Source organism: Leucoraja erinacea, chromosome 14 (genome assembly GCF_028641065.1).
Source record: "Leucoraja erinacea ecotype New England chromosome 14, Leri_hhj_1, whole genome shotgun sequence".
Lineage (NCBI taxonomy): Eukaryota > Metazoa > Chordata > Chondrichthyes > Rajiformes > Rajidae > Leucoraja > Leucoraja erinaceus.
In genome coordinates this window covers 48,794,704-48,822,440 of record NC_073390.1, presented here as the reverse complement: position 1 = coordinate 48,822,440, position 27,737 = coordinate 48,794,704, and the positions used below count along the sequence as shown (strand labels likewise).

Genomic DNA, 27,737 nt, shown 5'->3' with positions numbered 1-27,737 from the left:
CCCTCTTGTAATTACCTTACTTTCTATCTTTTTTTTTGCCTGAAAATTTAGGTTGCTGTGCTTCACGGTCACCCCGACTGGCACAGTAAATTGCAGCTCAAAAACTGGCCGTTTTCGATGTTTTTAACGGGTGGGAAAGTGTGTGTTTTCCCATTCACTAACATGTACCGGATGTATAGCATGTACTCCAGTTGAGATTTTCGGTCACGTGGGTGCGGATCTACGCTCCAGTGACCTTTCGTGAAATCACCCTATACCAGAGAACCTTGATTCAGAATAAATCTTGTTTCAAACCACTGGTTATGTGCTGAGCAGAGACAAAGTTAACTGATCAGTTTGAAGTGCTGCATTCCTGCCTCATCCAGAATGTGGTGAATGGTGGTGTCGATTAAGCAGTTGAAAAGTGGAGCCTGCTCCAAGATGATCTCCATCCTCACTGGTGGCAGGGTCCAGCAACAAATGCTAAAGAGAAGGCACTTGCTTCAGCTGGAAATGTTAAAGAGATGATCTATCTCAACTTTCCCCCCATATCTTTACCTATTTTAAAATCTGGCCAATTGTATTCAATCCACACGAGATCGATAAAATGCTTACGGCACTGGATATAGCAAAGACATGGGGGTCAGACATGAGAATAAAATCCTGCTTTCCAACACAAAAGCACCTCTGGTCAAACTGTAATAGTCACTAAATGCTGCCATCTAGCTGACAAATACCAGTATCATCGAAGACCCACATCACCTTGGTCATGCTCTCATTTCACTCCTACCAGGTGCACGAAGGTACAGGTGCCTTAAAACCACGACCTCCAGGTTCGATCGCTTCATCCCAACAACCTTGAGGTCTTAAGCACTGCACAACATTAACCTCAACTATGAACTGCTCTAACTTCGGACTTTGGATGTTTTTATTTGCACTAGAATGGTGATTATTAATGTATTGATTTTTTTTAATTTATTGAGTCACATTGTAAACCGGCCCTTTGGCTTAACTTGGCTATGCCAGGCGATATTCCCCATCCACGCTAATTCCAACTATCTGTGTTTGGCCCATATATCCCTGTAAAGTTACTCCAGCATTGTTGTGCCTGTCTTTAGTTCAAACAACCAGCACCTGGAGTTCCATCCTACACTTGCTGTACATGACTAACTTGCTGTACATGTCTAACCTTTTGTACTCCACTCATCTGCGGTTTCAATCTTTGTTCCATTTAGATAACGGGCTGCTTGTTTTTAAAGATTCCTTTTACCAAAGCGCATCATCTCTGTCCTGATGTCTCCCCCCGCGGCGCCGGAAGTGGCCGAGCGGTCTCGTCTCCAGGAAGTGGCCGAGCGGTCTCCAGGAAGTGGGGCGGCCTGGTCACGTGAGCGGCGGCGGCGGGGGACGGGGCGCGAGCGAGCGAGCGATGGCCGACGAGGCGGAGAGAGAATCTCTGCTGCACGAACACGACCACGACCACCGCCCGCCTGACAGTCCGGCCTCCTGCTGCGGCCGCGTCGCCTCCGCCTTGTGCGACCCGCGGCGATGGCCTCACCGAATCGTGGTGCTCGTCCTCATGTGTTTCCTGGGTTTCGGTGAGTCCGCACAGAGAGAGGGAGGATAGAGAGACAGAGCAGCCGGTTCGATCCCCCCCTCCCCTCCCCTCATGACATGTCCCCTTGGTTTCTTCTTGCTCCTCTAAAATATTCCAAATGGAATTTAAACTGGAGGTGGTGAAGGGAGGGATTAAGCCAGAAAGGGTTATTGGGAAGAAAGCCCTCTCCTGGGGCACCTCCCTGGCTGATCCCCAGGACCTCTCCAGGCATGTGGAGGAAGATAATCAATGCAGATGTTGATTTACACCGAGTATAGACACAAAATGCTGGGGTAATACTCACCGGGCCAGGCAGCATCTCTGGAGAGAAGGAACAGGTGACGTTTCGGGGTCGAGACCCTACTTCAGACCTGTCAGAAGTCTGCAATAAAGTCTGAAGGCTCTCGTCCTCAAATGTCACCTATTCCTTCTATCCAGAGATGATGCCTGTCCCGCTGAGTTACTCCAGCATTTTGTGTCTACGCCCCTCCCGACATGTCCCCTGTTCCCCTCTCGTGGGGCATCTCCTTTTTAATCAACAGTAAATTACAATGTAACCGAAATATGTAGTATCCCTCAATTGGGTGACTTGCAGTATTGTGAAAGCATAAATCCAGCATAGTTATTTTGGCACTGATGCTGCTAATGTACAAAAAAGGCTGTTACTGTGGAAAATACTGAAGGTTGCCATTAATGTGTGAATGAAAGTAGAGGAAGTCTGCTCCTGGGGTATTTTGGAGACCAGGGAGTAATGTATTTTCTCATCACTGGTCGTGCATTCATCACCTTTTTTCTCTCTTACAGGTAGCTATTTCTGTTATGACAACCCAGCTGCTCTGCAAACCCAAGTTATGAGTGTAAGTTTTGAAAAACTGAATCGTTTATGTTGAGTCACTGACTAATTTTAGAGCAATTTATTGGAGTTTGCTTATTTCAAACTACATTGAATTTTATTGCCTTTGGTGCATTGAATCCTTAATATGTTCGGCTGTCATGCGACAATTGTTAACTTCAATTGTTGGCCATGTGTGTGGTTGGAGCTGAGAACTGAAACACCGGCGGTCAGAGATATGGCTACATTTGTAAAGAACAGAAACTGTCGTAGAAGTTATTCTTTCAATGGAAAGGTTTACCACTCTGTCATCGCAGCCTTATTTCCATTGCGAATAATAAGGATGAGTATAAATGAAATGACTCAGCAGATTCTGCCTAAATGCAGAAGTGGTTGCAGTCTGGGGAAGTCTACTTTGCATAGCAAGTGAAAAACATACCACTGATCGAAATCACGAGAAAAACACTGTTTTCGGTTACCAGGGTACTATCTGATTCACCTCTACCCCATTGCAAACATTGGACATTGTCTCTGGAACAGCTGTGCTATAGATGCTGAGAACTATGTTTTGCATTTTGTATCTTCCCCTTTACTCTATCTATTGTACTTGAGTTTGGCTCAATTTTATTTATGTGGAGTATTTTCTGATTTGATTGGATATCATGCAAAGCAAATCTTTTCATTGTACCTCAGTGCACACGGCAAGAATTCAAGACAATAAGACAATAATCTATTCAATAATGAAATAGGTCGGCCATTCATCTCCTGATCTGCTGTTCACTATGATTTTGATTGATCTTTTATCTTGGTTCTGCTCTCCTACATTAATTTCATATCCCTTTAATTTGTTTGTAGTTGAACATTGATCTCTTTGCAGTCCTCTTGGGGAGAGAAATGTGTCAATTTTATCAGCTTCTAGTAGGAAGAAAAGCTTCTATTAAGATGCTGCAAAACTGCTTATGTTAAGATTCTGCTTAGGCATTTAATAAAGTCCCTCGTGGATGGCTAATCCCGAAGACTAAAATGCATGGGACTCACAATGATTTGGTCATCTGGATTCAGAACTGATGTACTCGTTGGAGGCAGAGCATTGTGGTGGAAGAGTGTTATTCTGGCTGGAGGACTGCGACCAATGGAGTTCTGCAGGGATACATGTACACGCATTAATAAGTTCACAGCTGCCACCTAAATTGATGGTGTTGCGGACATAATGCACAACAGGGTATAAATCAGATAGAGAAATGTGTGGAGAAATGGCAGATGGAGATTAATCCAAGCAAGTGTGAGGGGCTGCACTTCGTGAGGTTGCTAAGAATCTTAAAGAGCTTTGATGTAGAGAGGGAGCATAGGGTCCAAGTCCTAGCTCCATGAAAGGGGCAACACAAGTAGATTGGTAAAGAAGAAACATGGTATGCTTGCCTTTATAGGTTGGGCCATTGAGTATAAGAGTCAGGAATTCATGTTGCGGCTTGTATGTCTTTGGTTAGGCTGCATTTCGAATATTGTGTGCAGTTCTTGTTGTGGCATTACAGGAAGGATGTCAAGCCTACGGATAGGGTGCAGAAGATATTTGCCAGAATGTGCCCAGATTAGAGGCTATTGGGTATAAGGAGAGTTTGGACAAACCTGGATTGTTTTCTCTGGAGAATTGATTACCGAGGTGAAATCTGACAGAAATATATAAAATAATGAGAACCATATGTGCGGTAGACAGTCAGAACCTTTTTACCAGGGTGAAAATGTCAAAGACTAGAGGGCAAAACTTTAAGGTGAGTTGGGGGCAATGTTTAAAGATGATGTGCGGGGCAAGTGTTTACACAGGGAGTGGTGGGTGCCTGTAATTCGCTGTCCGGAATGGTGATGGAGGCTGATACGATAGTGGTATTAAAGAGGCTTTTAGATAGGTACATGGGTATGCAAGAAACGGAGAGATATCACATTCAGGAAATTCATTAAACTATGCATTGTGAATTTTTTGTGGATTGAAAGGCCTAATCCTGTGCTGTACACAAGATTAATATTCTGTTTAACCATTTAATGTATAATCAACATGTTTTTGCCCACCTCAGACTCAATTACATACTTTTGTGAGCTTTCACCAATTGTGTCTGCAGCTTTTCAGGATGTTCTGCATTTGAAGCTTTATGTCAAATAAATGAATTGCCTACTTTTAAAATTGTAGTTCTATTTCCTGTTTGAACAGATTACTGTCAGATTAGGCGATATTAGTAAATTGTCCTACAGTTGGTCAAATGTAATGCTGAAGGTGCTGCGTGGAGAATAGTTCTGCTTCTCAAATCTAGTCCATTTGCATGAGGGACAATGTATTTCGGGGCACTTGGTAATTTTCAGTGATTTAAGTTGTGAAATAGATAACTTGCTTATTTTTGTGATCATTGTTTTTTTTTAAACTGAACTCATTTAACACTCAAATAGTATTTAAATATTGCTTTAAAAGCTTAATTATGCTGGTTCATGGCAAACGAGTTTGTTATATGCAAAGTACTTTGAGCAGAAAATCTTGAATTATCTTGGTGATTTGGGATTTTAAAATAAAGAGCCACAATGCTTTTGAAACCATTCAGTTTGTAGGAACGAGGTTGGGTGTGGGATTTGCTTGTTGATGTTTGACTTTCGGCATTGAGAAACTTGCTCAAATTTAACATTGCCAAGACAATTCTTCTTTCACAAAACACACAGTACTGGAGGAACGCAGCAGGTCCAGCATCTGCAGTCTCTTGTGTCTCCTTATCAATTAAATGTTTAATTCAATTGTATGTCATTGAAAGTAATGTTGATTAATTTCTGTTTGAATTGAATTTGAAAAAATGGGTTTTGCAAATAGTTTTGATGTGATGGTGAGAACACCCAGAACACACATTCTTTATCTCCAACCTCTCCCTATAGCTAATAACCTGTTATCCAGGCAGCATTCTGCAAAAGCTCTTCTGCACCCTCTCCAAAGCCTCCACTTTTTTCCTATAATGGGACGACCAGAACTGCACACGCTACTCCAAATACAGCCTAGCTAAAGTGCTAGAAAACTGCCACGTGACTTCCTGCTTCTTGTACGTAATGCCCCAACCAATATAGGCAAGCATACCAATCACCTTATCTACTTTTGTTGCCACTTTCAGGGAGCTATGGACTTGAACCACACAATCCCTCTGTACATCAATGCTGTTAAGGCTCTTAGCATTATCTGCATACTTTCTCCCTACATTCAACCTTGCAGTCTCTCCTTTTGCATTCTTTGCACATTTTAGTTCTGATTCCAGTATTTACAATATTCAATTTATTTTGATTAATTGTACATTGCACTCCTTTTTTATATCATGATGTCATTGAATTGACCTGTACGTATGAGATTTTGGAATTCTTGACAGGATTTGAAAATCCAACATTATATGATAGTATTCAATTTTATTTTGCAGGATATGCAAGTCAATACTGCTAAATTCATGCAGCTATATGCCTGGTATTCTTGGCCCAATGTTATACTATGCTTTCTTGGAGGATTTTTACTGGACAGAGTATTTGGAATGCGGTAAGAGCATAAGCAAGAGCATTTGCATTTTCTGCAATTTAAATTATGAGAATGATATATGTAGTTCTTAAAATAGGTAAATTTATATATATGATCTTTAAACCACAAATGTAATATATGAAAAACTTACCTTTCAGTTTGGGAACAATAATCTTCAGCTTGTTTGTCTGTGTTGGGCAAGTGAGTAGAAATACTATTTCTTTTCTATCTGTGTTTCCATATAAACTCTTTATTAAAGCTGTGATAATGTTTTCTTCACTTTGTGCTCCCCTATCTCAATACAAACTAACTTCAGAATTTTGTTTCAGAGTTCATGTGAAGTGGAATCTATCTGTCGGAATTTGGTGTAAAATAAGCCAATTAAAATAAGCAAATTAAGCCAATAAGTCTTCCACTCAAGAAATTATGGTTAATTCTTTCTTGCCCTTGACACCTTTTTCCAATATTTTCGCAAAGTCCGTGACTCCTGCAGTTACATTTCTATCAAGCTCCACTTCAATATGTTGAATAATTCGATCTCCAATTCTTTGGAATCTCTTGGATAGAGAATTAATTAGTAGAAAATTCTAAAGATTCACAACCTCACCATCTGAAGTGTACGCACATACTTCTTTAAATATGGAGATCTACACTGTACAGTATTCCTCGTGGGGTCTCGCCTGTAATTTTGACTCAAAGCTTTACAACTTTTGTACTTCGTGCCAATTGCGATATAAGCCAATGTTCTATTCTAATAGCCTTGGAAATTTTTCACTTGAGCTGCAATAATGCTCTCAATGATTATGCTACTCCAAAGAGTCTTGATCACACACATAAGTAAATTTTACCCAGTAGTTAGAATTTCAATAGGATGGTTGACATAATTGCAGCTATATTTTTAGCTGCATGGCTCCAAGCAGTGCTGAGGCAAGATGGAGGGAGATGTGAGTAGCAAGCAAGATTCAAGCAGTTTTCTTATCAGAATGCCTTTTCCACCGAAATAAATAAGCCCCTTTTGCCCAGAGACTGAGAAACATGGGATTTGCTATTGTCATTTAAAAAAAAATGTTGATCCTTCTTAATTTGTTTTCAATACAAATTTAAAGAAAAAAATGTTTTATGGCCAGTGAAACCATTCACTCTAATGGGTCATTCCACCTGTGTTTAGTGTAAAACTGTGGAGCAGCTTTGATGTGCATTTGAACCCTTGCCACAATAAGATTAGCTACTATGTGGATCGATAGTGAGTTCAGAGACATGTGCCGGCATCTGACCTCCAACATATTACACACGTCAATGAAAGGAAATTACAATTTGGTGTTTGTTTTTAGGTTATTGTTGCAACTGGAGCTCTGTTGAATGCGTTTTGGCTTATGGAACTTGGAAGATTTGTGTTTGGGTGAGTTTATGCTTGTTTCTTCACTGTGTATGTGCTGGTCAGTAACAGACATCAATGTTCTTTGAACTTTGGAGACAAAGCAACAATTATTTTCCTTCATTTATTTTATCACTGGTATCAACCCAGTTATTCAAAGATATCTGATGCTTAACGTTAAGATAACATTGAATAGAACATCTATACTTATAAAACCTACTAAGGAATCTAAAGATAGTGAAAAGGCATTGTTGTCTCTTCTTCAACAAGTAGAAAATTAACTTAATGTCCTTGCTGAACAATGGCGATAAATGTCGAGTCAAATCTGAATTAACACATTATATTAAGGGTATAAGAAATAAGAGGTCATATAATTTGAGCATTTGCAGCCTTTTCTATTGTAATGTCTATTTTCAAATAATTAAAGTACTAGTTTCTGGATACATAAACAAAATAATTTCAGTATTCATTGGTATCTCATGAATAAAATTGAACAATGCTGAACGAGAATGAACAATGCTGAACAGTATTCCAGATGGGGTCTCACCTGTAATTTTGCCTCAAAACATTACAACTTTTGTACTTCGTGCCATTTGCAATTTGTGCCATTTCGAGCATCATGTTCTCAATGTTGGGGGAGTCCAGAGCCAGGGGCCATAGTTTAAGAATAAGTGGTAAGCCATTTAGAACGGAGATGAGGAAAAGCTTTTTCACACAGAGTTGTGAGTGTATGGAATTCTCTGCCTCAGAGGGCGGTGGAGGCTGTTTCTCTGGATGCTTTCAAGAGAGAGTTAGATAGAGCTCTTAGGGATAGTGGAGTTAAAGGATATGGAGAGAAGGCGGGAACGGGGTGCTGATTGTGGATGATCAGCCATGATCACATTTAATGGCGGTGCTGGCTCGAAGGGCCAAATGACTTACTCCTGCACCTATTGTCTATTGTGCAATTTTGACCGCCAGGGATGCCCCATGATTGGCAGCCCCGCCAACAGTCTGTCTGTTTTTTCATCTTTTTTATTTATTTTTAGTGCGTTTTAAAAGTCTGTTTAAATGTTCTCTGGTTTATTTTATGTGGGGGTCGGGGGAACCTTTTTTTCAGTTTCTTACCTTGCCGGAGGTGCAATTGTTTTCCGGATCGCATCTCTGGTCGCTCTGCGGCCTACCATCGATGGAGCTGGATGCCTGCTCGGACTGACTTTGGGCCCCACCGCGGAGCGTGGACTTAACATCGGGATTGACCCCTTGCCTGGGATCGCTCCAACCATGGCCTGCAGACTACATCGCGAGCTTGCAATCTCGGGAGAGGCTAGTCGGGAGCTCCAATGAACGCAGAGGCTCGACCAGCCCCGACACGGGGTTCGATTGCCCGGTGCGGGGTAGCTGACACCCCCCCCCGATGCAGGAGCTGGCCACCCCGATGCGGAGGGCCCAAACGCCACCGGCTACGAGAGTCAAGATTGTCCCGCCGACCTTGGGATAGGAAAGAAGGGAAGAGATTTGAACTTTTTTATCGCCTTCCATCACAGTGAGGAATGTGGAGAAGTCGCTGTGGTGGATGTTAAAATGTAGTTTGTGTGTTCCATTGCTTTTAATTTGTATGATTGACTTGGCAAATGAAATTCCTCGTATGTTGCAAAACACACCTGACTAATAAAGTATTATTAAATGTGATGCAATTGACAAGCCATTTTCTTAGACTGAAGATCTGAGTAGCACAAAAAACATAAGCAATTACAACTTCCATTTATGCAGTGCATTTAATACAGGAAATTACCCCACAACATTTTTAATGGTCATCATACGCTTCGGCCTACGTGATCTCCCAGTTGCCAAACACTTTAACTCCCATTTTCATACTGACCTTTCTGTTCTGGGCCTCTTCCATTGTCAGAGTGAGGCCAAACATAAATTGGAGGAACAACTCATATTTTGCTTAGGCAGCTTACAACCCAGTGGGATAAATATTGATTTCTCTGTCTTCAAGTAAACCATGCATCCCCTCTCCATCCCTTCCCCACCTTTGTCGTTGTACTAGTTTTACTGTTGTCCTGTTGAGTTTCTCTGTTCACTCATCACCTATCTCACACCCAATAATGGCCTATTGTGTGCCCCACATATCCTTGATTATTGATTCCTGGGGGCATGAACATCGAATTCTTCCAATTTTGTTAGTCCTTGCTATCTCCTCCCCTTCCTCAGTCCCCCTGCTGTCTCCTCCCATCCCCCAGCCGTCTACTCCCATCCCCCAGCCTTCGGGCTCCTCCTCCTGTTTCCTTTCTTGTCCCTGCCCCCCACCCCTGATCAGTCTGAAGAAGGGTTTCGGCCCGAAACGTTGCGAAGTTCCTTCACTCCATAGATGCTGCTGCACCCGCTGAGTTTCTCCAGCTTTTTTGTGTATCCTTGATTATTGATGCTTTTTGCGTATCTTCCATTAATTTCTCCTAAGTAACATCTATATCTCTTGTTCCCCATTCCACCGACTCTAAGTATGAACAAGGGTCTCAAACCGAAACGCCACATATTCCTTTTATCCAGAGATGCTGCCTATTCTGCTGGGCTACTCCAGCTTTTTGTGTCTGTCTATGAGAAAATAATATTGGCACTGAAGTTGAAAAGCAGCAATGAATGATTTTAATGAATGTGGAGCAGGCTCAATGGGCCATAGAGCTTTAGCTTCATTTGTGCAGACTGAAGCAGTGGTACAAATGTTTAGCAAACAACACCATATTTAATTACAGTATTCTTTGATTTTTTTAAAAATATTTTTTCGCTATTTAGACCATGATTTGGTTGTTACAAATGGCCTTTACCAACATGTAATAATGAGGTATATCCACTTTGCCCAATATGACCTGACGTTAGTTATGAATAAAATGGCAAGTGCAAAGTAATCAGATTTTTTTCCTTCAACAGGATTGGTGGTGAGTCACTAGCCGTTGCACAAAATACATATGCCGTCAGCTGGTTTAAAGGCAAAGAACTAAACCTTGTGTTTGGGTTACAACTGAGCATGGCTAGACTGGTAAGATTGCACTTTATAGATCCTGATATTTTTTAAATGCCCAAAATGGTCAAAATTTGAATCCCTTCGTTAAGGTATGTGGCAACATTTTAATGCACATCTACAATGAAGATAAATAGAGCTGATCACAAGGTAGACACAAAATGCTGGAGTAACTCAGCAGAACAGGCAGAGAAGGAATGGGTGACGTTTCGGGTCGAGTCCCTTATTTTGACCTGGAATTCATTAAAATGTTTGTACAAATAAAGAACTAATGAGCACGTGACGGTGAAATCGGCGAGTATTATTGAGGCAAGGGTGGGCTGCCTTGGGGGAAAACTAATATTGCGCTGAGCTTTTAAATAAGATTGTCTTTCGTTTTAGGAGCTTGCCACTCGTAATTTAGTTCCATTTTATTAGTTACAATTCTATTGCGTCAATATTGTAAAATAACTTTGGGGAGCACAGTAAAGATGTGCGCTCATACCTGTGAACCCTTAAGACAAATTCTAGATGTCAAAGTAATGAGAAGAATGCCATTTGGTCAGTCTTAGTTCAACAATCTGGAATAATCTGAAGATTCTCAGAACTGCAAGTTATCAATCCTTAAAGATATTCTTAGTGCTCACCTCCACTATTATATTTAGTATTTTCTTTCTTATTATATGCTGTCCTGCTAAGGAGCACTAATTTTAATCTGAATATCTTGTCCTATTCAGTCTGAAATACATTTTCATTGTTTAGTATTTCATTGGATACGTCAAATGGCATAAAACGAGAAGGATTCTTGCTGAATTTAACATAATTTAAGTAAGTAAGTAAGTTTATTGGCCAAGTATTCACATACAAGGAATTTGCCTTGGTGCTCCGCCCACAAGTAACAACAAGACATACAGTGACAGTTACGAATGACTCAGAAAACACTAAACATTAATAATAATCAAACATTAATGATAAGACACCATTGATCAAGCATGTGAACTGGATAGCTCCTGTTTTCTGCACTGTTTTTAATACTTGAAATATGTTCATAATACTGACCAGCTTGTAATGTGATCTTGTCATCAAACATGACCTCTTTTGACTTCATTTGGTTAGATGGATAATTGGTATGAATCTATTTTCTCCGTTATATTTGTTATGCATGTTGATCATGAAATCTGTGCAGGCTTCAACACATTTCAGTTTCATTATTTGTTATTTTGTGTTCTCTTAATGGAGGAAGTTTGGAGTTATATTTTTAATTTGTCTACCTTTTGTTTTCCTCATACAAATAGTGTCTGCAATTTCTGAGCTCCCCCGATTCTATTGTTTTAAATAGGCACAGTTTAGCAAATTGAAAGATGCATATCAGCAGAAGATTGCATTTTTTAAATGATATTCTCCAGTGAATGCAAATGCAAAGTCAGTTTAATGTCTATTCATATGTCTCTAACCAACAAGTCTGAAAATTAATTTATAAAATGCAGTTTTTGTGTTACCATGACATTGTGTAGAAACTTTTACATTTCTTTTACAAGTATAAATTGATAGATATTTGCTGCGCCTTCATTTAAAACTGTAGGTTGAGGATGCATTTTATTGCAACTTTTCAATTTTGAAAAATAAAAACTAAAAGTAATTTACATTTCTCATTTGTACAAGACTGTAAAGCTTAAATTATAACTTTTGCTCTTATACAGGGTAGTACTGTGAACATGAACATTATGGGATGGATCTATTCCAGAGCAGCAGAGATGGTAGGCTCCGTGGGCCACAGGTCTCTTGGTATAAGTCTCATGATAGGTGTGTAGCTTTTTTTCCAACTGTGCATTAACTTAGCAAATCAGGTAGTTTTGCTGTAATGTGTGTTTCCATAATGTGAATTGCATATAATGCCGTTGATGAATTAGGGAACACTATTCATATAATGCAGGCAGAATTGCTTATCAGGCAAATGTGATCAGGAGCGAGCCCCAACAGTAATCACCTGCATCGTCCCATAATCCTCCGACATTTTCGCCACCTCCAACGGGACCCCTCCACTAGCCTTCCAATCTCCACCGCTTTCCACAGAGTCCGTTCCCTCCGCAACTCCCTGGTAAACCTGTCCCATCCCACCAAAATCACCCCCTCCCCAGGTACTTTCCCCTGCAACACCTGTCCCTATAGCTCTCCCCTCAACTCTGACAGTCTTTTCAGGTGAGGCAGAGGTTCACATGCTACTCCTCCAACCTCATCTGCTGTATCCGCTGTTCCAGGTGTGGACTCCTGTATATGGACGAGACCAAACACAGGCTCGGCGATCGTTTAACTGAACACCTCCCCTCGGTCTGCCTAAACCTACCTGATTTCTCGGTTGCTAAACACTTTAACTTCTCCCTCCCATTCCCACACTGACCTTTCTGTTCAGGGCCTCCTCCATTGTCAGAGTGCAAATTGGAGGAACAGCACCTCATATATCGCTTGGACAGCTTACACCCCAACAGTATGAATGTTGACTACTCTATCTTCAAATAACCCTCGCTTTCCCTCTCTCCCATCCCTCCCACTTCCCAGTTCTCCGACCAGGCTAACTGTCTCTGATTACATTTTCTCTGTTTGCTTTGTTGTTGCCTTCTCCCAGCTAACAATGATCTATTCTACACTTTCCTTGATCTCCATCCCCTTTGTCTTGTTTTCACACTTTCCACATCTTTATCTCTGTATCTCCCTCTCCCCTGACTTCAGTCTGAAGAAGGGTCTCAACCCGAAACATCACCTATCCCTTCTATCCAGAGACACTGCCTGTCCCGCGGAGTTACTCTGTCACTTTGTGTCTGTCTTTGTCCCTTCAGAACGCAGGTAGCCATCTTTACTGCAGGAGGCCGCTAAAGAGACTTGCTTTCAAAATTCACGAGCAGAAAAAATGCTGTAATGGAAAACAGAGTAGTTCTGTGGCAGGCCTTTTAAAACAGTTACTTTAGAAATTGAGAATTGCTCCTATTAATATTTGTGCAATGATACTTTGTTAAATGCAACATACAGGCTTAAATATTTTTAGCCAGCAGTAGCAAAATAAATTCATAGCTATTAAAAAACACCTTTACTTTGGAAACATACTGGGAAGGGGGAAATAGCTTTGTTTTTGTGAGTCTGAAGCACTCTAACCCCTATTTCCCCCTTTTCCTATTCAGGCAATCGGTTAGATAGCATGATTTTTTATAATGTGAAGTTTTCTAACGTGAATTTTTTATAATACAGCATTATTGTTTGTATTCCAGAATTAAATGTCAGTCGCCAGAATTAAGCCTGGCTTTGTTGATGATATTTCCCATGTTTATTTTGAATTTTGGTTAATTTTTTTCCAATTAATTTTTTCCATTGTTAAATAACAGGCACAGAAGTGAAAACATTCTTGTGAAAGGGCCAGTCATGGTTCATTTAATAATTATGGCAATACTGGTTTAGAAACTGGTTATTTTCTGGGTTTTATACTTTTATTATTTAGAAATTTACCTCAAACCTTTTCAGTGGAAAAATAACTTGTATCGACAGGTCCTTCCCAGCTTACGAATGCCCAGCGTAAGACGATTGAAGCTGGATTTGTTGGTTGCTGCAGGCTCTAGGCATCTTCTGCTGTGTGGGAACTTGGGTCACGGCAATATCTAAATGATTTGGATAAATGCAGTAATTGAGTTACAGGTTGCCTTTGGTTGACCCTGTTATAATTTAAATATTTTGCTGGGTGGCCACATTTCTGACATGCAACCATTTTGGCTTGCCATATCATAATCTGGTGAGGACTGATATTGTGTTGTAGAGCTTGCCATGGCTATACGTTCAGGTGGTGTTGCACTTGTTCAGAAAAAAGAGCTTTGCCTCGCGTCTTTTATTCACATGTGCAATTATTTTGCAGTGTTACATAGTGGTGAAAACCTGAATGATGGTTGGTATTTGGATATTTGAGTACGTTAGTCATGATTCTTGTTTTAGGCCAGCTTTAACAAAAGTATTTTAATCCGCCTTACTGAACCATAAGTAAAATTGATTTGATATTTGCAATCTTTGGTTTGCTGATGTAAGAAATTATTTTTTTACAACATTCTTAACAAATCATTAAAATATAGAAAGGTTGCATTTATTTGCTTCATCATGTTTGGATTTTGAAATGTTTCACGTAGAGTTATTTAATTTGAAATATTGTGTTACTCTTATCACACAAACCTCTTGTCTGCAACTTCTTATAATGGTCAGGTTGGTCAAACAATTGTGATTTATAGGCTCCACTCAAAATTTCAGGGGACCATCAGGGTGGTGTATCTTTATTGGATGGAAGTTTTGGACTTTGGAGTTAAGATGATTATATATGTGCCTATTGTGGTAATTCACATAAACATTAAACACATTATTTGAAAAAGAATATTGCCCCAGGCCAGTATTTTTTTTTCTCATTTGTGGAAAAGGGACGGTCATTTTATACAAGGTAAAATTTGTTTTGTTTTTTAAAAGAGAGGAATTACTGTTTATTCTCCATTAGATTGTGGGGGGGGGGGGGGGGGGGGGGGGGGGGGGGGGGGGGGGGGGGGATCTAATGTTGATATCTTGGATCATGTTTAGAATAATTCCTACTGAATATGTGGTGCATGTTCAAACTCTATTTTATGTCTTTGTGCAGCTGCCTCAACATGTGTGTTCTCCTTGTTGTGTGCGTTCTTCATTGGTTACTTGGACAGAAGAGCCAAGAGGATTTTAAACAAAGATCAGGGTAAAACAGGTGAGATCAAATATTGCAGTATAAGTAACTGAAGTTAATCCTTTTAAAAACATCAACCTTAAAAAAAATAAAAAATCAGCCATAATGGAATGAAATATGATCAGATTTTTGTACTTTGCAATAATCATCTGTCGTAATGTTCCTTGCTTTATTCATTCAGCACACTTTCTTTTGGTGCTGACAAATGGCAATGTTTTTTTCAAATTTTGTAAGTCAGGGATGGTTGAAAGTTGCATCAAACTTTAATACAACAGCCAGTATTGTAGTCCAGGAGTGTCGTGATTGCAAGCCAGGTTCAGCATCTGCCTTGCATATAGTTAATTGCTTGCTGAAATGCTTCAGAATAGAACAAGTGGAAATAAGTTGGAAAAAATACACCTTGTCACGAGATACACTGATCTTGTGCTCTGGTCGAACTCTCAGAGCATGGTGTATATTGTGGAGCTCACAGTCCCATGGGAGGATGCTGTGCAGGAAGCCTACGAAAGAAAGAAACTTTGATATACAGAGCTTGCAGCAGAGGCAGAACAGAAGGGATGGAGAGCCAAGATCTGCCCTGTAGATGTTGGATGTCGAGGATTCGTGGCAACATCAACCGTAAGACTGATGAAGGATCTGGGGAATCAGCGGACAAGCCCTACGCCAGGCCATCAAAGAAACATCACAGGTGTCAGAGCGGAGTAGCCAGTGGCTCTGGCTGAAGAGGAAAGAAACCATTTGGTCTCCCAAATAACTGACTAGACAGATGCAGAGGGGGGTGGTTCTGGGACAGCAGAATGCACCGCTGAGCCTACTGGAGACGTCGTGGGTTCAATCAGTGAAATGTCAATGAAAGTAGGTGCCCACTTGATAACCCCAATGATGTGTCTGCCAAGCCTTTCTCAAGATCGGAGGAGCATAGGTGTGCATAAGGCTCCCATCACCACCGGGAGCATGTTGATATTTGGCACTTTGGATTTTTAACATCTTGTCCTGTGTATTTGGAAACATTTACCATGGAATTATCCAGTGACTTCTGTGAATAGAATGGCTGACATCAAGGGAAAGACCTTGTGACTGCTGGAAAGACAGCTGACAGGAGGAAATAGACCCCACCCGGTGCAGGCATTGGCCAACTACCCATGTCAGCAGGATCCAATACTATTCAGTATTTTGAAGACACCCGCTTATGGCTACGAAAATAATTAAAGAACGAAAACCCCTAGAGTCTGCGAGAGTGGGGGCGGAAGAAGACTCATTGACGGATAATACGGCTATAGACCTAGGAACGGAAAAGACCATGGGCAATACATGCACTCAACAAGAGCCATGCGCACAATCAGCATCCGAAAAGAGGCTTCAAATCTGCTCACGTGGCTGGATGAAAATAGCATCTTCAAAGGGCTTGCAAATACATCAAGGAAAGAAAGGGTGCTTGAGAGAGGGAAAACAGGGACCTCGCATTGATAAGTACTTCCTGAGACGTCAATCAAGTCAGTCGAATGAAGTCCAGCGACTGGAGTCTCACCAAAGTTCGCAGGGCACAGCCCCCCTGATGAAGGAAACTCAAGCACAGTAACGCAGGCAGAGGAAGATATGGAGCCCATCCAGCCAAGAAAACCAGCAATGGGAAAAAAAGATCAGTGGAAGAAAACCTTGCGTCAAATGGCCTGGAGCCTCAGAGAAGAAAGAATGGGAGACCATAAATGCAGACCTGACCAGTATCCTACAGGGTGTAAGGATGACCCTGGCAGAATCAAGGGCACTGTCACCCGAGCTGCTGCTCCAGCCCTGGCAACAGGAAACAAGCGGACGGCTAAGAATGCGACACAGCAGACAAAATCTGCTCTCCACCAAGGCGACATGATAGGGCAATAGGAAGAAGTGGCTTAGGGCTTGGCGGAAAGCGACCTTGCTAGAACAAGGCATCATCACTGAAGCGCCGGAAGTTGGTCGCGGCCGAAGTCCGCCGACAGGAGGAGTTGAGTAGGTGTGCCAAGGCTGTGTCGCAAGCTAAACGGGGTCAGTGGATGAGGTGGGAGAGTGTGGAAAAGAGGAAGATCAGCTGGAAGGACATGTGGGAGAAGGAGGCGAGCAGGATATGTTTCCCCATTCGGGCAACCTATGATGTCCTTCCTAGCCCAAACAATTTCTACCAATGGCTGGGCGAAGATCCATTATGCCCCCTGTGTTCAACACCAGCCACACTTAAGCATATCCTCACTGGGTGTAAAGTAAGGCTCTCCCAAGGACGGTACAACTGGAGACATAATCAAGTGCTCAAATGCCTAGCAGCGACTCTGGAACGCAGGAGAACAACCAGCAATGCCCTGCCGCCCAGAACAACCAACCCAGTTAAGCCAATTGCCTTTGTTCGGGAGGGGGAACATAGGCAATGGAATATTCCACCAAGGACCAGGTTTGGACAGCTGGAGGCAGCTGCTGGTGGATATGGATCAACGGCTAACAGTTCCATCAGAGATAGCCATCACCAACTTGAGGCCTGATCTTGTGCTCTGGTCGAACTCTCAGCACATGGTGTATCTTGTGGAGCTCACAGTCCCTTGGGAGGATGCTGTGCAGGAAGCCTTCGAAAGAAAGAAACTTCGGTATACAGAGCTTGCAGCGGAGGCAGCACAGAAAGGCTGGAGAGCTAAGATCTGCCCGGTAGAAGTTGGATGTCGAGGATTCGTGGCATCTTGTCCTGTGTATTTGGAAACATTGGGCTTCCGTCCACAGATGAAACATTAGAATAGTTTTATTGTCTTGTTTTGAAATATTGTAATGTAAGGAAAAAGGACTGTTTTTTATGTTGCATTACTATTCTGTTTTAATGATTAATTTCCATTTTGTAGATTGAATACAATATTCATTTACATTTTTGGAACTTTTAGAGCTTAGACTTTGCCAACTGCTTTGTCTTTAGGGTTGGAAGTTGCTTCGCTTAACTTATTTATTTTTTAACTTCGATCAAGTTGGTTCCTACAATGGCGTGTTAGTTCCGAAATATGCTGCGGTGATTGCTATTTGATTAAAAGGCCATTGTAGCAATGAACCAGTTGGTTTACAAATTAAACAGTTGTGAAAAATTAGTATTTTGAGATCCTGGCTGCAATCTTGCAAATTATTAAAATAACTGGCACGGTAAATGCTTGACATTTTTTTCTAATTCTTCTAGGTGAAGTTGTTAAGCTGACAGATGTAAAAGATTTCCCATTATCCCTCTGGCTTATATTCCTCATCTGTGTCTGTTATTATGTGGCTATATTTCCATTTATTGGACTTGGAAAGTGAGTGCATTTCCTGTCATAATCTAAGATCAAATGCTGGTTTGTTTAGTTTTCAGGGCTTTGCAGCAACTGATTAATTTGGTGTTAATTTTACATTGCGCAGGTAGAAACATAGAAAATAGGTGCAGGAGGGGGCCATTCGACCCTTTGAGCCAGCACCGCCATTCATTGTGATCATGGCTGATTGTCCCCAATCAATAACCCGTGCCTGCCTTCTCCCCATATTCCTTGATTCCACACCCCTAGAGCTCTATCTAACTTTCTCTTAAATCCATCCAGTGATTTGGCCTCCACTGCCCCCTGTGACAGGGAATTTCCAGGGAGTTCAGTAGTTAGTATTGAACATTAATGTTAATATAACATGAAGCCGTGTTAAATCTTAAGCCCTGTCTGAGAGCAAGTACATCTTGGACTGCAATATCTTGGATTCGGTCATTAATAGAAAATACGAGGGATAGACATGGGCATGGACCCCTGGCATTTGTAATTGTTTATCCTGCTGTGACATCTAAAATTTAATCTGAGCACTATGACCCAAAACAGGAAAATGACTAGATAAAAATATACCAAGCATGGCACGAACCAATGGATCAGTGACCATTTCAATAAAAACAAAGCAAAGAGTGGCTCTTGAATGCAATGAAAATAGTTATTGTTAATTTAGATACCATAAGGAAATTTGACTGTGGGTGGTTATGATGTTCATGTCCAGAGGAGAACTCAATTTCGATCTCAAAAGGGGAAATCATGAAACAAGGTGGTGCTAAATGGAAAAGGAAGAAGATAATTCAACAAGCCATACTTTGCTGGAGATGGTGCGCAGCTTTCATCTTAAAAGATCTCAAAATGAAATAATCTATCACTGCAGAACTTCAAATCAGCATTATGTTGTTGTTTGGCCCAGTGATTATTGGCTTTAAGTTAGTTATTTTGGACTGTTTGGATTGTCAATATGGGATTGTGTAACAAACCCAAACTATACTTCTGAAAGTTGAGGAACTAATTAACTATTTTGGGTTTCCTATTTAGAATAAGAACAGGCGAGGGAAAAAAAACATACACAATGAGACCATGTGTTGCTCCTTTTGTGGAGTGAAGTAGTATGAATAAAATATGTCATATTTTCTTGCTACATCACTTCAGTTTCATGCTGAAGATTGTCATTCCAGTATCCGGCTCTGGTTTTATTTCAATATTTTTTTAACCAGTGTGTTATGTATTTGAAGACTAGCATTATTAGCTATAGAAAATTGTGTATATAAATTTTTCCTGTTTACAATATTTTTTCTGACAAAATTTCTAGAATTATTAATTATTACATAGAAACATAGAAAATTGGTGCAGGAGTAGGTCATTCGGCCCTTCGAGCCAGCAATATGATCATGGCTGATCTTCCAAAATCAGTACCCCGTCTGGCTTTTTCCCCCATATCCCTTAATTCCTTTAACCCTAAGAGCTAAATCTAACTCTCTCTTGAAAATATATATTGTCAACCATATTTTGATGTAGTTGACAGCTTCCATATTTGCTCATCCCACACCACAATTAAAACAGCAATTTACAAACTGAAAGTATCTATTTGAATTCAACTAATATCCAAACATTAGACATGTATATTTCTGGGAATTAGTGTATAATCAACTTTTTTTTTACTTTGCAGAGTGTTCTTCATTGAGAAATTCAACTTTACTGTAAAGGAAGCCAGTTTTATCAACAGGTACTTAAGTTCAATCAGTTGTTGGTTTAATTGATGTGCATGTCAAATAAATAGGTGATTGAGTCTGATCAATAAAGCATTAACTAAAAAAAAATTGTTATCTGTTTACATCAACTGCATTAAAACCTTTAAAGATTCTGTACTGGAATTTGTTATTTTTCTAATTGTGAGTAAATTTTGACATAAATTAATTTTTGCAGCAATTTGTGTATGTATCAGTACATTAACATAGAAACATAGAAATTAGGTGCAGGAGTAAGCCATTCGGCCCTTCGAGCCTGCACCGCCATTCAATATGATCATGGCTAATCATCCAACTCAGTATCCCGTACCTGCCTTCTCTCCATACCCCCTGATCCCCTTAGCCACAAGGGCCACATCTAACTCCCTCTTAAATATAGCCAATGAACTGGCCTCAACTACCCTCTGTGGCAGAGAGTTCCAGAGATTCACCACTCTCTGTGTAAAAAAAGTACTTCTCATCTCGGTTTTAAAGGATTTCCCCCTTATCCTTAAGCTGTGACCCCTTGTCCTGGAATTCCCTAACATCGGGAACAATCTTCCTGCATCTAGCCTGTCCAACCCCTTAAGAATTTTGTAAGTTTCTATAAGATCCCCTCTCAATCTCCTAAATTCTAGAGAGTATAAACCAAGTCTATCCAGTCTTTCTTCATAAGACAGTCCTGACATCCCAGGAATCAGTCTGGTGAACCGCCTCTGCACTCCCTCTATGGCAATAATGTCCTTCCTCAGATTTGGAGACCAATTCTGTACGCAATACTCCAGGTGTGGTCTCACCAAGACCCTGTACAACTGCAGTAGCACCTCCCTGCTCCTATACTCAAATCCTTTTGCAATGAAAGCTAACATACCATTCGCTTTCTTTATTGCCTGCTGCACCTGCATGCCTACCTTCAATGACTGGTGTACCATGACACCCAGGTCTCGCTGCATCTCCCCCTTTCCCAATCGGCCACCATTTAGATAATAGTCTGCTTTCCCGTTTTTGCCGCCAAAATGGATAACCTCACATTTATCCACATTATACTGCATCTGCCAAACATTTGCCCACTCACCCAGCCTATCCAAGTCACCTTGCAGTCTCCTAGCATCCTCCTCACAGCTAACACTGCCCCCCAGCTTAGTGTCATCCGCAAACTTGGAGATATTGCCTTCAATTCCTTCATCCAGATCATTAATATATATTGTAAATAGCTGGGGTCCCAGCACCTTTTTCAAACTTGGATTAGTTACTAGATCAATTTATAAAAATAATTTGAACCATTTGTTATTGCATTCCAATCAATTTAGTAAAAGAATGCTAATAGATTTCACCATAATTTATTGAGCCACAGTATTATGCAGGGCCACAGGGATGTAATATTTGTGAAGAAATAATTTGGAAAAAATAAACGTTCAGCTATTTTCTACTGCATCCATGTTAGTTCACAGAATGGGTAGATGCGACAGCTAAAAAGATATATGGGGAAACTGCATTTATCAGCCAATGCATAAAATATAAATGGGTGTTTATAATAGAAGAGAATGAAACACAAGGTGACCGTGAGTGCAGTGAACAATGCTAGAAGAGGGAGGATGTGATTTTCCCAGATAGGGCAAAGTAGCGACTTGAGGAAGCTGTCTGCTAAACTGATGTACTACAATGCTGAGAACCATATTCTGCGTTCTGCATCTTCCCCTTTGTTCTTTATATTGTACTTGAATTTGACGATTTTATATATGTATAGTTCCTCTGATCTGGTTGGATAGCATGCAATACAAAGCATTTTCTTATACCTTGGTACACGTGACAATAATAAACCTACACCTAACCTGTCAGGGCTGTAGAATTTTAATTGGGAGAGTAGCTGTTATGTGTTAGCCTTCTTTATGCATTGTGGGGGAACGTAGAATAGTACAGCACAGGAACAGGTCATCCGGCCCACAATGTTTGCGCTAAGACCTACTCTTAACTGCCTGCATATTTTCCATATCCTTCCACTACTTGCACATCCATGTGCCTATCCAAAAGTCTTTTAAATGTCACTATTATATCTGCCCCCCCCGGTAGTGCGATCCAGGCACTCAACACTCTTTTTAAAAAAAATAAAAAAATCTGTGCCACACATCTCCTTTAAACTTTGCCCCTTAAGGCTATGCCCTCTAATATTTGATATTTCCATCCTGGGGTGGAAAAGTTCTGACTGTCTACCCTATCTATGCTTCTCATCATTTTGTAAACTTCTATCAGGTCTCCTTTCAATCTGTTGCATTCAGAGAAAACAATCCAAGTCTGTCCAAACTCTTTGTGCAGTTGTTGCCCCCTAATTCTCGTAAACCTCTTCTGCTCCCTTTCTAAAATCTCCAGGTCCTTCCTGCACAATGCACAAATGTAGCCTAATGAAAACCCTATAATGATGCATCATGACTTCCTGACTCTTGTACTCAATGTCCTGACCAATGAAGGCAAGCATGCCATATTGATTTAATATTGGGAAGTTTAACTGAAATGTGTAAATCTGAGAACAGGAAAAGGACATTTCTTTTTGTAAGTAAATCGAGTGAATTGGCAGTCGGGTTACGGAGAGTGACTTATTTTGTGCTTTAACATTGTCTGATTTCATGACATTCATGTTGAAAACGTGGTGAATTGAATTTTAATCACAGATATCAAACAATTTAAAATTGTTCAATTTTGAAACCTTATAAACTTATTTTGTCAACATAAGGATGATCTGGCATCTGTAACTTTGAACTTCAAATGTGACAGATTGCTCCAATATAATTCTGGTTACAGAAGAGAAATGTTTGAAAACTAATACTCTTTCCAATATTCTTTCTTTCTAGCATTGTATACATTATCTCGGCTCCAGCTTCGCCTTTTCTGGGCATTTTGGTGGATAAAGTCGGAAAGAATATTTTTTGGGTTATGTCTGCTGTTCTGATGACTCTGGCTGCTCATATGATGTTAGCATTCACCTTCTGGAATCCTTGGATTGCCATGGTAACGTCATTTTCAATATAACTATCTTAAAAAAATCAGTTCATTGTCTCTAGATTTTTCATGCTGTGGGTTTAAAAGTAGCAAGTTAACTCATTCATGTTGCAGCCTGAACTAATGTTGTAAATTAATCTTTAACTGTGCTTAAATACATTTCAACCTAACAAGAGTAATGGGTAAAACCTAATCATGTATTTGGATACATCCTCCACAACAAACATTTAGCTTAATTCTTAGTGTCATTTTAGGGCTCAAAGTAAAAGTAAGTATGGATTCATAGTCCAAGTTTGCCTTTGTTTCATATTGAATGTCAGTAATTTGAGATCAATGTCATGTTTGATGAATAACATCTTTGTTAGAATATGAAACGTTTTAACTTTTGATGTTCGCTATCAGAATTATATGGTCTGATTGTGTCAAAAATATTTTTAGAATTCTCATATTTTAATACAACTTGGCTTTTTATTTTACTGTGACCAAATTTAGATTTGAAAGTTCTATATTCAAGCATTTGGGATAAAAAACCTTTTTAATTTCAGTGTCTGCTGGGAGCATCGTATTCTTTGCTTGCCTGTGCATTGTGGCCAATGGTGGCCTTCGTTGTTCCTGAACACCAGCTGGGAACAGCTTATGGCTTGTAAGTAGTAATACTCCAAACTTGATTCAGTGTGGCAAAACGAATGCCCTAATAGCAATTAAAGTGGCGCATTGCACAGGATGTTCGCTCTTTTAAGAAATTATTTCACTCTCCTAATGAAGCTTGGACAAAAAGTAAAGCTGAATACTGAGTTGTAATCCATATCGATGTTAATGACATGGGTGAGAAGAAAGATGGAGTTTTGCAAAGGAAATTTAGGGAGTTGGGTGAATGTTGAAAAGCAGGACCTCTGTGGGTATAATCACCAATTCAGTTTATTTGGTAGACAAAAGTGCTGGAGAAACTCAGCGGGTGAGGCAGCATCTACGGAGCGAAGGAAATTGGCAACGTTTAGTTGATTGTCACGTGTACCGAGTTACAGTGAAAAGCTTTTGTTGCGTGCTGATGTTTCCTTGTGCCATACGAGTATAGAGATAGGAAGATCGAATAGGTAAATGTGTGGCGAAAGAACTGGTACAGAAGGGATGACTTTCCAGCGCAGTGAGGTCCAATATAAGAGGACCAATAAGAGGTCAAGCTTTAAGTTGGGAGAAGAGAAGTTCAAAGGAGATTTGAGGGGTAGATTATTTTCAACAGAGGTTTGAGAAATCTGGAGCAAGTTGCCCCAGGTGATGATGGGGGCAGGTACAATGACTGATTGGACAGGTGTTTGGATAGGAAAGGTATAGTGGGATCCAGGTCTGTCGGCAGATGGGATTAGCATGGTTAAACCTCATGGATGAGTCATACAGCAATACAGTGTAGAAACAGGCCCTTCGGCCGAACTTGCCCGCACCAGCCAACATGTCCCAGCTACACTAGTCCAACCTGCCTGCGTTTGGTTCATATCCCTACAAATCTGTCCCATGCAAGTACCTGTCTAACTGTTCCTTAAATGTTGGGATTGTTCTTGCCTCAACTACCTCCTCCAGCAGTTTGTTCCATGCACCCACCACCCTTTGTGTGAAAAAGTTACCTCTCAGATTCCTATTAAATCTTTTCCCTTTCACCTCAAACCAATGTCTTCTGGTCCACGATTCACCTATTCTGGACAACCGACTCTGTGCATTTACCCAATCTATTCCCCTCATGATTTTATACAGCTCAATAATGAGTCTGAAGAAGGGCCTCGAGCTGAAACGTCACGTATTCCTTCGCTCCATAGATGCTGCCTCACCTGCTGAGTTTCTCCCGCATTTTTGTCTACGTACAACTCAATAAGATCACCCCTTATCCTCCTCCACGCCAAAGAACAGAGTCCCAGCCTACCCAACCTCTCCATATAACTTAGACCCTCTAGCCCTGGCAACATCCTTGTAAATATTTTCTGTACCCTGTCCAGTTTGATAATAGACGGGTTGTGCCTGTGCTGTACTCTGACTATATGAGATTACGTTCTGCAATTGTCAGTCCGGGGAAGATGCTCATCTTTAGTTTCATTTTTCACAAAACCACACCTTGCATGTTTTTTGTTAAGAACTCTCCAGTTTCATGGTTTCATAAACATTTAAGCATTTCATAGTTTTGTGTGGACAATTTAACTGTTTGTCAACTTAATTGTAGTTATTCGTTATCTATTGTAAATATTTGAACATGTCATTTCAGCATGCAGTCCATACAGAATCTGGGTCTTGCGGTGGTTTCAATCGTTGCAGGTTCTTTATTGGATTCAAAAGGGTACCTACTACTTGAAGTGTTTTTTTGTGCTTGTCTCTGTGGTAAGCATTTATACATTCTGTATTTTGTTTTCATATTTGGTAGTGAATTGGTTGTGTTGCTTGGGATGATGACCTAAGTGTAGCAATGGAGCAATCTGTTCTGTTCATATAACTAAACTACAATTTCAGGTATTCAAAATGGCACTCCATTGATCGTAATAATCATGAAGCTACGATGCAAACAAAAAAAAATGATTAAAAAAAAAGGATGTGCGGAAAATTGGGCCCCACTGATCGATTGGAGAGCATCTTAATTTCACTATTTGCAAAGAATGCCTTGGTTAGAATAAAACAGGCTTTAGTTTATTTCTTCGTCAATATTTTCAAAATAACTGGCCAATCTTGATGTTAAGGCATACTTTATTCCATTTGTCCCTTTGCTGGGGATTTGTTGGGAAACCATTCACTTCCTCACATGTTTGCCTTGGTTGGTGAACTATAGTGAGTTTACTTGCAATATAACAATTTAGGCAGGAATTTAATTAGAAACAAGGAACTGCAGGTGCTGTTTTACAAAGAAAGGCATAAAGAGCTGGAGGTCAGGCAGCATCTGGAAAACGTGGATTTGTGATGTTTTAGGTCGGGACCCTTCTTCCGACTGACTGGTCGGCACCTGACATGAAACATCACCTATCCATGTTCTCCAGAGGTGCTGCCTGACCCGCTGAGTTTGTGTCTCACTCTATTGTGTATTGTGTGTTCTTTTTTTCAACTGTATTGCTGCATGGCAAATTCATTTCACTGCACCTTTGTTGGTGCTTGTGAAGGATAAATTTGACTTTGAATTTGAGTTAATCAAGCACTGTGTGTGTTTTTTGCCTGGAATTTAAGACGTTTACCTCAATGCTTGTATTTTCCTTTTTCTCATCTGGACGAGTTTCTTCCTTGGAAAGTGCTAATGGATGATGGTGATTTAAAATAATCTCCTTAACCTATGATCAAAATTTATATAATTGCATTTGTGTTCTAAAGGCTTCTGAATGACTTCTTCATTTTGCAATACAAATTTGACAGGCAGCATTTTTAAGCTTAGTTTTTTTTTTAAATGAACACATATTTTATTGATTTTAAGTTATTTTGCTCTAGTGTGTTGTATTTATCAAGGTCTGACCATGGTCTTTTATTTTTCTTCCAGTGGCATTTATAGCTGTTGTGGCGCTCTATTTTGTGGATTTATTGTCAGGTATGAAATTCCAATTAAACGTTTCTTTGTCTCGCATTGTTTTTTTCCAATTCCAAAGAGCCTTGAAGTGTTGATAACAATCTTTGTTTTCAACCTTTATAGAAGGTGACCTGAACGTGACTGCATGGAAGCGTTCAAAACTCCAAGCTGATGCTGCAGCAGAGTAAGTACAATTCGGGCAAAACTATTTGTCAGATGCACCGAATATGAACTAGGACAAAGAAATCCTTAGTTGCTGCAGCTTTACAGGCACATTAAACATGACAACAATAAACATAACAATAGAATAAGTTGGTTACACAGAAAAGCTGGAGAAACTCAGCGGGTGCAGCAGCATCTATGGAGCGAAGGAAATAGGCAACGTTTCGGGCCGAAACCCTTCTTCAGACGGGTTAGAATAAGTTAGAATAAGTTATTAGTATTCAAAGTCAACTGGACTATGTTCATGCAGAAACCAAGTACATAGAGCAACCTTATTAGTACAAAGGTGTGCTGGTGCTTTGGTTTGCTGTTGGTGGTTTGGTGCTGAGGTAGGGTTGCGGTTAGAGTTATGCAGGGTGTGGTTAATGGATGAACCGTGATGGTTAATGGATGAAAGCTCCACTTGAACCTGGAGGTCACAGTTATCAGGCTCCTGTACCACCACAATGGGCAGTCACGGTGGCGCAGCAGTAGAGTTGCTGCCTTACAGCGAATGCAGCGCTGGAAACCCTGGTTCGATCCTGACTGTGGATGCTGTCTGTACAGAGTTTGTACGTTCACCCCGTGACTGCGTGGGTTTTCTCCGAGATCTTCGGTTTCCTCCTACACTCCAAAGATTACAGGTTAATTGTAGGTTAATTGGCTTGGTGAATGTAAAAATTGTCCCTAGTGTATGTAGAATAGTGTTAATGTGGGGGGTTAATTTGAAAGCAACAAATATATGGGCGAAATGTATTGGACCGCATGCACCCACCACCCTTTGTGTGAAAAAGTTACCTCTCAGATTCCTATTAAATCTTTTCCCTTTCACCTCAAACCAATGTCTTCTGGTCCACGATTCACCTATTCTGGACAACCGACTCTGTGCATCTACCCAATCTATTCCCCTCATGATTTTATACAGCTCAATAATGAGTCTGAAGAAGGGTCTCGACCTGAAACGTCACGTATTCCTTCGTTCCATAGATG

At 40.5% G+C, this 27,737-nt stretch overlaps 1 protein-coding gene across 1 annotated transcript; it reads left to right on the top strand.

The window, feature by feature from the left end:
* Positions 1-1,378: 1,378 nt before the first annotated feature.
* LOC129703700 (major facilitator superfamily domain-containing protein 1-like) lies at positions 1,379-26,777 on the top strand. The gene is made up of 15 exons (XM_055646380.1): positions 1,379-1,574; positions 2,378-2,430; positions 5,840-5,952; positions 6,090-6,132; positions 7,263-7,330; positions 10,220-10,328; positions 11,990-12,092; positions 14,944-15,042; positions 18,200-18,311; positions 19,972-20,028; positions 22,876-23,032; positions 23,569-23,666; positions 25,272-25,384; positions 26,520-26,567; positions 26,670-26,777. Exons 1-15 carry the CDS (start codon positions 1,406-1,408, stop codon positions 26,732-26,734), a joined length of 1,407 nt encoding a protein of 468 aa, XP_055502355.1. The 5' UTR covers positions 1,379-1,405; the 3' UTR covers positions 26,735-26,777.
* The last annotated feature ends 960 nt before the right edge of the window (positions 26,778-27,737 follow it).

Coding starts and splice junctions, on each gene's coding strand:
- LOC129703700 (XM_055646380.1), top strand. CDS start 1,406: ATGGCCGACGAGGCGGAGAGAGAATCTCTGCTGCACGAACACGACCAC. Junction 12,093..14,943: donor TGGTATAAGTCTCATGATAG/GTGTGTAGCTTT, acceptor GTCTTTGTGCAG/CTGCCTCAACATGTGTGTTC. Junction 18,312..19,971: donor CCATTTATTGGACTTGGAAA/GTGAGTGCATTT, acceptor TTTACTTTGCAG/AGTGTTCTTCATTGAGAAAT.